Raw genomic sequence first — 13,352 nt, forward strand, 5'->3', positions numbered from 1 at the left:
TAACTATGAGCCATTGCAGGCCATATGTGTTAGCCAAACCTACTTTTCACCACTTTCTAAAGTAGTTTACATAGCTGATGCAAGTATCTGTCAGAAAGACCTGTTTACCTGCCTTTGAAAAGTTAAGTTGACATAATTCTTCCTTTAGAGGAAAGTGTGTTTGAGAGAGAGGATGTTGTTGGGTTGGGGTTTTTATTTCATGTATATTCCAATACAACTGAGTGTTTGAATTCAGTGCTGAACTGAAATACAGTTTACAAGGAACCGGGGTTTTGTTTTTTTGGGGGTTGTTTGGGTTGCTTTTGTGGTTTTGGGGTTTTTTCACTGACTTAAAAGAAAAATAGGCATGACAACACATCAAGGTATTAACATCTTAAAAATTCTAAGGCACATTCCAACAAAATACACTTTTATTGAATGCAATATTAGGCATTCTATTTTGTTTAAGGGAACAGTGCTTCCCTCCCTCCCAGAGATTCCCTTTGACAATTTCCAAAAGCTGTATTTCAATTACAGAAATATTTCTCATGATTAGAAACAACAAACTTCAGTCTAAATTTTCCTTGAATTATGAAGTGCAACTAAATTCTTCCAGAAGATAACAGTTTTCAGTAGGCACTAGAATGAGAAGCCTGCAAGTTGTTTACAGTTGCTGGGTAGAGTGTTATGTTCATTCAAATTTTATACTAACCCATCTAGAGTGTTGTTTCTGAAGAATTTATATAAAAAGTGAGATTTAAGAATAAAGAAATGCAGCTTAAAGAGCAGGCTGTCACCGTTTAAAAAAAAAGTCTTAATGGCAACCTGCATATTTCATACCACTTCCACAGTATGTCAGCTAGCAGAGGCTTAGTCCAATAATTTAAAACTTTAGATAGGAATGTCTTTTGGTTCTGAATGCAGATCATAAGTCAACATGTTCAGCATGTGAAGGCTCAGTTGTTTCACTTTCTACTTCCTCTCCTGTGAAGTCAAATAGCACAGTTAGAATACAAATCTACTATCAATTATACATATATAATTTTATATATATATATATATATATATATACACACACACAAAAAAAACCCTCTAATTTTGGAAATTAGGAGTTTTTTTAAGAGAAACCCAAATTAACATATTTATCAAGACCAGAGAAGCAATTAAGCCATATATAACACCTACTTGCACCATTCTCCTAACCTAAGCTTGTATTTATTTTTTTTACCATATGAAAAAAAATTTTTTCAAATAAATTGGTATTATACTATAAGAGGAAGGAAAAAAAAAAAGCAGCACAGGCACTTCTATTCTAGGTTTTTGTTTTCAGCTATTCACACTGAATTTCCTCCTTTCCACACAACCTGTCAGTAGCAGTTTTAGTATTTGAAAAAGTAGGGCAAGTCCTATTCAGAATTGTTTTTATAGTACAAACTGCTCAGTTCAGATGTTAAAACAACTTTTAAAAAAGCAGAGCAATTTTATTATATTGGGAAAAGCATTATCTAAACAAAAAAACCCTAAGTCAATTTGTCTACCTTTTATTTTGCTTTTAGTCTCAAAATGTCAGACCACATTAACAAAGGCAGTAACTGATACCCTGCATAACTGTATTAGAGAAGATTCTAAAGGACTAATAATGGTGAGCACTGAGAGTAAAAGGAATGAACTGAATGGCCTTGAGCAGCAATACAACATCCATCATTACAACTTTTTAGTACAAGATGAAAAAAATCAGCCTTGGGGATGGAAATGGGGGGATAAAAAAACCACCTAAACAAGCTAAGAAGTAGAAAGAAAAGGCATGAAATTAGGTGTCTCTCATCTATTCTGTGGTAGCACTGTTATTGCAAAATAATCCCATCTTTCTCTTTGGAATTGTAAAAGAGGCCTAGATGGAGTAATGGAACATTTAATGAATGTAGTTCTGTTCATATGGGACAACATATCCTAGAAAAAATGATAGCTGAATTTTTTGACTGAAGTCATAATTTAAGTGAAGCAGAACAGTTCTCGATGACTGATAGATGGATGTCTTCCCCATTTTAATCTTAACACCAGCTCTGGCACTTACATGATCACAAAATAAACAAATTCAGCATTTTTATCCAACAAAAAAAATTTGTAATTCTTTTTTCAATTTGTAATTTTCAGAGATTTCAATGAATTGAAGATTGTATGCAATCAGCTAAACCCTTAAGTCACTATAATTAATGATAAAGGAAAGAAGTGCAGAGGACATGCTCACTTTTATGACAGCAGAAATTTGCTAGCTCATTTTATGTAATAAAGCCAAACGCTTTAATGACTTAAAAACACAACCTTGACTTAAGCAAAAATGCAGCAACACAAGAACAGAATGTTTAAAAACATAAACTATCTTTAGGCAAAAAACCACACATCAGAATGTGGCCTAAACTATAAACTACTGATACAGACCACAGCTGTGTGAAGATGAGAAATAATATAGAGGGATTTACAAGTAACTAGACCCTTAGACTTACATAAAACTCCAAGTTGTTGATACAGCCTATTTTTTTTTAACTTGTCCCTGAAAAGCTACTTACCTGGTTTTACAGTTTGAACACATGTTCCATCCTTATCTTCAAACCCTTCTGAACATGCACACTTGTAACTACCTGACGTATTGACACAGTCTTGATTCTCTTTTGTGCAGACCTTTTCAGGAAGGTTACATTCATCTATATCTAGAGACAGCACAGGGAAAGAAAGAGTCCACTGCTGTTGTTTTGTTATAAATCTTATTTGTGCTCAGTCATATAAACAAAACTCTATTCAAATATGGAAAACACTGAGGAGCAGAATGCTGCTGCAACAAATATAACATCTGTTAAAATAATCTAATTCTTCATGATTTGGACTGTTTCAAAGTTATTCAGATAACACCCAGTACTGCTGTTTTTTTAATGTTTTGCAAGTCTCTGTACAGAGAAATGTATTAAGTAGTTATGTTTGTCACAATTAGGCAATTCACTTAACCTACTGAATATTTCCCCCACAGTCATTTTCTATTTATGCCATCAAAGTATAGCTAAAGGGAACAGAGCTTGTAAGTACTACATCATCACAGTTAATAGCTACTTCAGATTATGCATATGTCTTGTTCTTTTCCACAGAGGAAGTCTAATTTCACGTTATAATTCACTAAGAATGAATATCATTTGAACTTGGACATTGATGGATTATCACAATGCCTGCTTTTCTGCTACAAAATTAATAGAAACACAGATGTGATGAAGTGGTAAGTAACTGACGAAAGACTCATGTAGCTGTTTCCTGAAGCTACTATAAAATACCTTGTTCCTTCATACCAGTCATTCACTTTAAGTCTTGTCAAGCATATCATCTCAGTAATATAAAGTAATTTATTGAGAATGTCTTTGCAGCTAATATCAGAACGACTGGGTTCACTTTGACAGGCATGAAAGCAGAAGCACACAAATGTGAATGCACCTATGAGCTCCTCAGCATGGCTAACCAAGAGTGAGCTAACCAGCATTCTGCAAGGTACTGCTAAATCCACCAACCTGTACACTTCTCATCTTCCTTCATGTATCCAGATGCGCAGGTCTTACATTTTTCAGAACCTTCTCCTGTGCAACCTACACAGCTGGCATCGCATGCTAAAGATAAAAATTTTATGCATAAAAAAAATTGTGTATGTGGGGTTTAAAATACCACCCTTAAAGTCAGACAGCTTACCCACACAAGGAAACATAGAATGGCTTGGGCTGGAAGTTGACCTTAAAGATCATCTCATTCCACCCCCACCATAGGTTGGATGACTTTCAGTAGACCAGGTAGCTCAGAGTTCCATCCAACCAGTCTTTGAACACATCCAGGGACAGGGCATTGATAACTTCTCAGGCCCAGTGCCTCAACATCCTCATAGTAAAGATTTTCTTCCTAATATATAATCTAATCTAATCTATTTCATCTTGAATCCATTCCCCCTTGTCTTGTCCACTACATGCCCTTGTAGAAAGTCCTTCTCCACCTTTGTTGTAGGTCTCTTTAGGTACTGAAAGGCTTCGGAGCCTTCTCTTGTTCGGAACGGACAATGCCAGCTCTCTCAGCCTGTCCTCATATGGGAGGTGACTCTCTTGATCAAGATTTTCACAGCTGTCCTCTGGACCCACTCAGACAAGTCCATGCTTGCCTTATGATGGAGGCCCCAGAGCTGGAGGGTCTCACAAAAGCCAAGTAGAAATAACCAGAAATCTCTTGTTTTGCTCATACAATAGGTCTAAAACCTCATCCTCCCTGTGCCCAGTGAGGATCAGACCACACTGTACCAAATACCTATCAGGCATTTTCTAAGCATTACCTGTAGCACTAGGTTAGGATTCTAGACACTACAATACAATAGAAGATTAAAAAGAAACCTTTGCATGAGAAAGATCCATCTGTGTTCAAACAATACTGGTGATCTTTGCAAGGAGAAGCAGCACATTCATCTACATCTGAAAGATACAAAGTGACAAGTTACCTAAAATAGTAGTTATGATTAAATAGACAGATTAATACTTGATTGACTGCATTGAGAATAGTTGTTGCAATGAGTTTGGGCTCAGGTATGCAACATGGTAGACACAGAACTAGCATGGTGAGCACTGTTTTGTTCAGCTTAAACCTGTATGAGAAAACTAAAACTGATCCTCATATACTTTGTAATGACAATAAGAGATGCGTCAGAAATTCAAGAGGTCAAATTAAATAAACTTTTAGGATACCTGTAATCCCTGCCATTTTCAAGTCATGCATTTATGCAGATATCATAACAAGCAAGCAGACACACTATTGCTCTGGAACACTATTTTCTCCTGTACTCCTACATTACCAAATTACAGAGCTTTTTATATGACTAAAAAACTATACTACTGCACATACATGCACCTCTTAGTATTCAACAGAAAGCAAATTGGAACAAAACAAGTTATGATTAGGACCAGTCAAGCTGAAAACCAACTCTACTGCAGAGTTAAAACATACAAGCCTTATGATTTTGAGGAAAGGGTGCAAGAGTATTTCATTAAAAAATTCAAACAAAGAAAGGCTATTTCAGTCCCTCCCTTCCTGTTATTGCTGTCAATCTCCTCCTGTTGCTGCACCCATCATTCCTACTGATTACTCGATTTATAGTTCATTAGTGGCAATAATCATCTGGAAAAAACTCAGCTGTACAGAAGACAGTACCAAAGCATCTTAAAAATGCCCTGGGAGTGCTCAGTAGTTGCCTAAGCAGGTATTGCAAGAGCTGCAATTTAAAACCAGCTCTCACTGGCATTTTGAAAAGGAAGCCGTGTTCACATAATTTCTTAGACACTGTTTCCGGGCATTATGTTAGAGGTCTTTAAAGGGTCAAATTCAACCATTTAAACAGAATGTGTTATTCTCCCCTAGTGCATTTCTGCCTGGGGAGTATTTTCAATGCTCACATTTTTCCTTACGTATTTCACACTTATCTCCTCATAAAACAACTTAAATGCTAAGACAGAAACAGGTAAGAAGTTAATGGAAGCACTGATCTTGATGTCTCCTGGTATTTCTGTCCAACAACAGGAGAAGTCAGCATGCATGGCTTTTAGTGAAGTGTTTGAACTCTATTAGGGTTGAGCATTTATGACAAAGTTATGTGAAGGCAAATGTGCAATTAGTACAAAATATGTAGTTGAGTTTATACGAATCTTCTACTAATTGACAAAATAGCCTAAGTCAAAAGCAGGATATTGTTAAGCATACAAATAAACGCCAAAAAAACTCATGTCTAAAAATAAACACCCCACTTGCTTCTCTATGAATCCCATTAAACTAAAAAGACATACAGAACAGTATGATAAAGGTAACTATCATCACCAGGCAATCAGTGGTGAGAAAATACAGCTTTCCTGCAACATTAAATAAGTGAGGAAGAGAGAGACTAATAAAACTGTAGAAATCTAAACTGACAGCTCATTTCCATAAAATACACTAAAACTTGGAAGTGATGACATCTAATCTTACTAGCCAGTGTTACAACAAAACCTGTTTGAAGTCTGCCAAGCATTACTCACCCACACAAGCTCCATCTTCATTTTTAATCCAGCCTTCTTTACAATCTTGGCAGTCCTTGTTACTTGAACCAGTGCAAGTCTTACAGGCAGCATGGCAGGCTAAGAGGAGAAAACTTCAACCTGAGTTTTTTTGAGAGATCCCAAGACAAGTTTGGGCACACAAACTCTCAGAGAAAACTATTTAGGAGCTTGAAACTCCCATTTACAAGACAGAACCTTTATATAAGATCAAGATTTAATTTAGAAACATGCAGCTATCTGACCAAAACAACTGCAAAATCCCAAAATACCACCGGAAAGCAAACCTAGCAATTACAGTTTTTTGCACCACTGAAAACACTGCCATGAAATTCTAGTGACCAGAAGTGGCAGGTCCAATTTCTAAAATATTTGGAAAGAGGAGATCAGGAAGGCAAACTTAGCTCAGCCCTTCAAGGCTGGGACATGAGTTTAAACATTGAACTCTGAACTTCTCTCCCTAATGAATCCTCACACAACTTTTATTTGCAACTAGCTAGGAGAGCAATGTGTGAAGTGATTTAACTCTGAAGAATTCAGAAGGAACTATACCAGAAATCCAGCTGTATATGCACATTGTATACATATACATAACATGCATATATAACACATCCTATGTAACATCTGTATGTTATATATTGTCATCTAAAACAAACCATAGAGAAGAATTACTACACAACCAGATTAAAAACAAAAACAAACCACAACAATATAGACTATTTAAAATCAATCTTATTAGACCCCAGGGTTAGGATGTAGCTGTTGCAGAATCTCATCAAGGGTCTAATAAGAATTGAAAATCTGACCAATGCAAAATTTTATTTCTAAACTTAGGCATATCTAACTGGAATCTAAGTAGTTTGCAGTCCAGATCAACTGTTTCCATTTAAGCTTATCTGAGACATGAGGAAAACCTAGCTTTTAAAGCAGTCCAGTATGCAGTAATTTCAGCTCAAGATTTCAGCAGTACTTTAGAAGCAGAGAAGCAAAGATTTTTATGAATTCTTCTTAAAGCAGAAAAAAACAATTTAAAAATCAAGGGCAGTGTGGAAAGATGACGTAGCAAAATCTTAGAATTCCACTAAAGTGACTGACATGTCTTTTATGCTTAAAGCTGGCCAAATTGTGTTTTGTTTCTACATTTGTTAGTCTTAAATGTTTCTAGTTTTGCAAAAACTGAAGAAGTAAAACAAAGATACAAGCATGCATTAAGATTTTGTTACCTGTACAAACAGAATGTGTCTCATTTCTCAAGGAACTGAAGTAACCACTAGAACAGTCCAAACAAAATTGTCCTGTGTACTCCTTCTTACAGCTACATGAGCCATCTCCGCCTCGGGTACCATCACCATCACAGTGGCCATTTCCATGGCAAGGTCTTTCTGATCCACCATGACAAGCTAAAAAAGGATCAAAAGTATTTTTAAATCAGATGTTTAAAGAAATAACTTTCTACTCTCAGACACAAGTACTCCCTCTTCACAGAAAATAAAAAAAAAAAAAAAAATTAAAATTGTCACACTAAAGCAGGATATAATTTCCAAGAGTCTTTTTCACCCTTGAGAGTAACTAAAAGTTTTGCAATAAGGCAATGCTTAATATTATATTCAAGTATAAGGGAAACTCAAAGGGAAAGTAAAGAGAAATCTCCAGTAAAGTTCAGTTATCAATTCTGGGTAAAGACCATGGCTCAAGATTTTATTTATTTTCTAAGCTTCCTGGATAAAATTGTATCTTTATTTTTTCTGTATCTCTGAGAAGGCTCATATTACATTTGTAAAAATCTACCAGATATCATTTATATCAATATAGGGAATGGGGACTTAATTTTTACCAATATATTAAGTGGCCAAAATCGATCTCTTAATAAGGCACAAAGTTTTAGAAATTTATAAATTTTACCAGCTTCAAAGGCCAAGATATCTCTCATCACTTTTGCAAAGACCTTACTTTCACTTCTACTTTTACTCAATTTTTCTCATTGCCTTTTTAACTGATCCTCAGTTGTAACTTTCTTCATTTAAACCCCAGCAGCATTTGGGTTGTTTTACTCTTTAAACTGGCCAAGGATTCTTGTCTACACAGATTCCGCAAGGCCACCTAAACAACAGACTTCATGTTACAGAGAGCCTTTAAGGATGGGTTAGGTGTGGATATTAGCATCAGATTGATCGTTTCTGCATATCTTGGTACCATTGAGAGCTTAGTACATTACTACATGCTCCAAAAACTTTTATTCAGGCAGGATATTCCCAAGGTAGCCACTCAACTATGAGGCAGCAAGCAGGTACATACTACACAGCAGCCCGTGTCTCATGCAAAACATCATACCTCATGGATTTGTCTGCCACAGTAAAGACTGAAACAAACAGGTAAAAAAACTGTATCTGCTACTGAATTTTTCAGAAGAAAAATTACCAAGGCAATCGGGTCCATAAGTTCCAGCAGGGCAGCAAACTTCTATTGTTTCAATGCAAAACCACTTAAACAAATCTGGATACTTCTTCTTTCTGTATACAAAAGACATTAGTTTACAAAGAAAAAGAACAAAGATTCTTTAAAAGCCAGCTCACACAACTGACCCAGCACAACACAGGAGAGAAACCTATTGCACATGACAGATTAGAAACCTAATTCTTCTGAGAATTTCAGGAATCAATTTCTAGAAGAAGTCCTCCAATTTGAAAATGTACCTTCTAAAATACAATACCATTAACAAGCTCTACTAAAATTTTATAAATTATATTTAGGAAAAAAGTGAAATATGAGCAACAAATAAAATCAATTCTTCTTCATACAGGAGCACACACTTTTTTTTTAAACACCTTACTTTTGGGGAAGGTTTAGATACAGTTTAGACAGTCTTAATTATGTCTTTCTCTTATAGATACTTGCTGTATCTTTAACTCAAGTATATAGAAGATAGCCTGGAAGAGATGTTAACATTTGTTCAAATTATAGACTACTTGATGATTGGGTTAAAATTCTCTTTTTTTTTTAGCATTGATTGAGTATTATTTTAGAAGTCATGATTAAAATTAAGAAGTTAGTTATGTGCTGCTTGAGCACCAGCATACAGCCCCAATTAATCGAGTCCAGCTCCCTGCTCCTCACAAGACTTCCTACACTAAACTATGTGAGCAAGAGTGTCCTCCCGATGATTCCTGAACTCTGACAGGCTTGGTGCTGTGGGGAACCTGTTCCAGTGATCGACCACCCTTTATGGAACAACTTGTAAAAAATGCCTAAGGTATTCATGGGCAAACAAACTGTCTTTGGAAGCTACCACAGACTGAATGACATTTGGATACTGGAGGTTAAAGAAAGGAAGGCAAACAATCAATTGCATGCACTTAAAAGGTCTATTAAATACAGACACTTTCCAAAATGTAATGTATTTCATGAATTGTTTTGATTATTTTAGGAAGTTTACTACATCAAATTTTCTAGTTAAGACCAGTTCTGCAAATTTTAGCCAAATTAAAGACTCTGGGTTGCATAGTTTACCTTTCTTGGAAGGCATGTCCTATGAGGAGCACCTAAGGACTCTGTGTTTGTCTAGAAGGAGGTGGAGGGGGTGGCCTCATTGCCTTCTGCAGTTTCCTGAGGAGGGAAAGGGGAGAAGGAAGTGCCAATCTCTGCTGTATTTGATGACAGGACAAAGGGGAAGGAAGGGTTCACAGCTGCACCAGCAGAGGTTTAGACTGGACATCAGGAAACATTTCTTTACCAAGAGGGCGATCAAACACTGGGACAGGTTTCCCAGGGAGGTGGTGGAGGCCCCAAGCCTATCAGTGTTTTAGAAGTGTTTGGACAATGACCTTAACATGCTTTAACTTTTCATTAGCCCTGAAGTAGCCAGGCAGTGGGACTAAGTGATCATTTTAGGTTCCTTCCAACTGAAATATTCTGTTTTCTGCTCTGCTGTTGTATTCTATTCCCTTCACTACGTGTTAACATATATACAATCCTGTACAGTTAGGTAAAAGGATAAAGCAGTCATTTAGAAGGAAGTAAAGTATCAAAAAGCCTTATGCAGTTATGAAACATTATAATGGCAGTTCACTCTATTGAATTCTAGCTAATTAGGAGTGCTGACAGTTTAAATTAGTGAAAAATACTTAGAAGAAATGTGATTTGGAACTGAAAAACAAAACATTAAGAAATCTAAACTGCCATTCATGCACTAATTATATTTAAGACTAGAATACAAAAAGCTTAGCTATAACATAAATCCCAGTCTAGCTTAAATTGCAGGTAGAAAAGTCAGCTGCTACTCTACCATCTGCAAGAGATTCAACTTCTACCCTGATTAGCACCAACTATTCTTTTGATTGCCAGGAGAACAAAATGTAGTTTCAGAGAAAAAAAGCAAACAAAAAAACCCACAAGAACCAAAGAGCCCTTTGCAGTTTTGTGACAAAGGAAATCATAAGGGACTAAACTACAAAATTTTCCAATGTTAGTCAGACTTGACACCCTACTCTCTACTACTAAGTGGACAGTGTAGAAGAAACAAGTGTAGATGCTTTGGTGCAACACTGCTGGAATTGAAAATCAAAAAGAACATAGTATGGCAGCACATGATACTAAAAGTTAGCCTGAAACCAGCAATGGCAACTCTTGAAAGACAATTAATAAATTATCCATACTGCTATTGTTCAGGCACAAGATTTAACATTATTAGGTCATCCTCTTAGATAATTTATTCACACAAAGATCTCCACCAAGGAAATGATACTTACAATTTGAACCACCATTTCTCTATAAGTTCTTCATGTTCTTCTACCATGTTGTTACATTCGAAGTTACTACTGTCACACAGATTCTCTATGATCTCTACAAGACGAATTTCACTACAAGCAGAAAAGAAAAACTATAAATTTAATTTAAACTTTCAATACAACTCAAGATCTGACAGAGCAGCCAGACTTCAGTAAGAATATTTCATCAGTTTATGGGGTGGCCTGAATTAGTTTCAAAACATCAGAGCAAAGAACTAATAAACATTACTTCAGTCAAGAAAGAAACCCAAACCCAGAATAATGACCCCAAGAATGCTGTGACTTGCTTGCATTTACTACATTTCTAGATTGTAGGTTTGATAGATTTTTAGCTTCCCAGAAAATTGGAGTGCAGTACTTTAATGTTCAACAATAAATTTAATGTATTTTTATTTGACACAAGCCTGTGAGTCTCACAGCAACATCTCAGTGCTCCAACTAAGAAAAAAAAAAATGAATCTGAAATGCAGGAGAAAGGTATCAGGTTACTTTTCCCTATGGTTAACCAGGTATGTGTACAGTAATCTGCCTTCTCTTTGGCACTGAGACAGGACAACTCTAGGGAGAAGATACTGCTTCAATTCTAAATCAAGTATTTCAGTACTCTGTACCTTTTATGACTAGCAACAAAACATTGACCATTATTAGATTCGGTATTTTAAGACTTTAATAGGTAAATTAAAAAAAAAACCCTACTCTAACTAATAACAGAAATAACTTTTGTTTTTTTCAGAAACAAGATGAATAGAGGCAATAATAAAATTTAAGTCTTTACTATAATCCTTAGATTACAATGTTATGTAACATTAGGAATTTAAGGCTTGGACAGGAGAAACCTTAGCTGCCAAGTTCAATATTGAAGTTCCAAACAAACACTAGTATAGTGAAGTTACACACAGTGAACACAATACTCGGCTGAATGAGAAGTATTGAGACAGCTCACCTGGACTCATACTTTGACAGCGTCTTCTCTTCCCAAGCAGTGTTTCCACCGCCAAAGTTTTTTTTAGCTGTATCTGCTAAGCCCTACAAAAAAAAGGTACCAGGAATTACATAGGATTTGCTTCTAACAAAAACTAAGGGCAATAACAAATGCTTATATAGAAATTATGAAAAGCGCCATGCATAAACTACAGTAGAGCTCTCAAGCTGCAGATCAAATTCCTGAGTGAAAGCAACACCTAATGACAACACGAAAAATGAGATAGTGTATATTAGAGCATAACATGATTAAATTTTCCTAATGCGTAAACAAAGCCATGTTACAGTCTTGATTTACAAAAAAAGCCCCATGCATGTGAAACTTCACACTCCTCTCCCTCAAGCTGTCAGGAAATTTACTATTTATTATAATTTTAACAGAACCTCTGCTTCATTCAGTTTTGATAGCAGCTTGGTCTGCACCAAGTTGTAAGTTAAGCACACAACCGTACAACAGGGAGATCAGCACAGCTGTCCCCAATCACAGCCGATGCCACCAGAGGACACCTGGCAGAAAACCCCACAGCTGAAGTGACCTGGCGAGCCTGCAGCAGCCGAGGCGTATGGAAAGCACAAAGCACTGGTCACCTGGCGCAGCAGCCCCTCGCTACCGGGGCAGAATTTACTGTGCCACACGTAACGCTGCTGCAAGTGGCAACAGATAGTGAATATTTGGGGAAGCGTACAACGAGCACTTTCCATGGAGCTGGACACGCTGCAACGGAGCCAGCCTTTTTACACAAAAACACCTCTGGCGGCAGACACGGAGGAGCTCTGCCATCCACCCGCCTCAGCGCTGCGACCGCTGCTGGAGCGGGACCCGCCGCTGCCCCATCACAGGGCCGGGCGACGCCCCGAACACCGCTCCGGCGGAGGCGCTCCGGTAGTGCGGCGTCTGGACACAGAGCCGGCCGGACCCGCGGGCGCTGCCCGGCCATGGGGCCGGCGCTGCCCCTCGGCGCCGCAGGCGCGGAACCACTTACGCCGTTGCTCCACCCCGCCGGGAGCCCCCGCGAACCCCTGACCCACCGCGGGGCCGTCCGCCCGCTCCCCGCGGCCCACCTGGTTGAACCTGTCCACGATGCCCCGGCAGGTGGAGCACGCCAAACGCCGCCGCTCACCGACGCCGCTCACAGGCAGCGACAGCAACAGGGCGGCACAAAGCAGCACGGCCAAGACCACGCGAGCCGGTCGTGGCGCGGGGCCCGGTCGCGGAGAGGGACCGGGCCCCATGACGAGGGCGCGGGACCCCAGAACGCGGAGCGGGGCCGCCCCAGCCGAGCCCCCTCAGCAGCGGCGGCCGCGCTGGCCCCGCCCCGGACCTGCCGGCCCGCGAGCTCCATTCAGATTTCCGCGTCAGCTCCATGCGCGCACCGGCCGCGGGCGCTCGTTGGTCGAGGCAGCGGAGCGAAGGGACGTGGTCCAATCAGCGCCCGCCACGCTCCAGACCAATGGGAGCCCCCCGCGTGCCCGGAGAGCTGGGCGGGGCAGAGCTGTCGGAGCGAGCGCCGCCGCC

At 38.7% G+C, this 13,352-nt stretch overlaps 1 protein-coding gene across 1 annotated transcript; it reads right to left on the minus strand.

Moving 5' to 3' along the window:
• Positions 1–392: 392 nt before the first annotated feature.
• Positions 393–13,149, minus strand: CRELD2 (cysteine rich with EGF like domains 2). Its single transcript, XM_059847283.1, has 10 exons — positions 12,899–13,149; positions 11,799–11,881; positions 10,817–10,927; positions 8,490–8,581; positions 7,295–7,471; positions 6,054–6,152; positions 4,386–4,463; positions 3,528–3,623; positions 2,547–2,687; positions 393–963 (listed from the first exon to the last, which is right to left on the minus strand). The coding sequence occupies exons 1-10, from the start codon at positions 13,067–13,069 to the stop codon at positions 905–907; spliced, it is 1,107 nt and encodes a 368-aa protein (XP_059703266.1). The 5' UTR covers positions 13,070–13,149; the 3' UTR covers positions 393–904.
• Between the last annotated feature and the right edge of the window lie 203 nt (positions 13,150–13,352).

Source organism: Haemorhous mexicanus, chromosome 5, assembly GCF_027477595.1.
Source record: "Haemorhous mexicanus isolate bHaeMex1 chromosome 5, bHaeMex1.pri, whole genome shotgun sequence".
NCBI classification, from domain to species: Eukaryota; Metazoa; Chordata; class Aves; order Passeriformes; family Fringillidae; genus Haemorhous; species Haemorhous mexicanus.

Coding starts and splice junctions, on each gene's coding strand:
- CRELD2 (XM_059847283.1), bottom strand. CDS start 13,069: ATGGGGCCCGGTCCCTCTCCGCGACCGGGCCCCGCGCCACGACCGGCT. Junction 8,582..10,816: donor GAGAAATGGTGGTTCAAATT/GTAAGTATCATT, acceptor TTTTGTATACAG/AAAGAAGAAGTATCCAGATT. Junction 2,688..3,527: donor GGAAGATGAGAAGTGTACAG/GTTGGTGGATTT, acceptor TGCTGTCTCTAG/ATATAGATGAATGTAACCTT.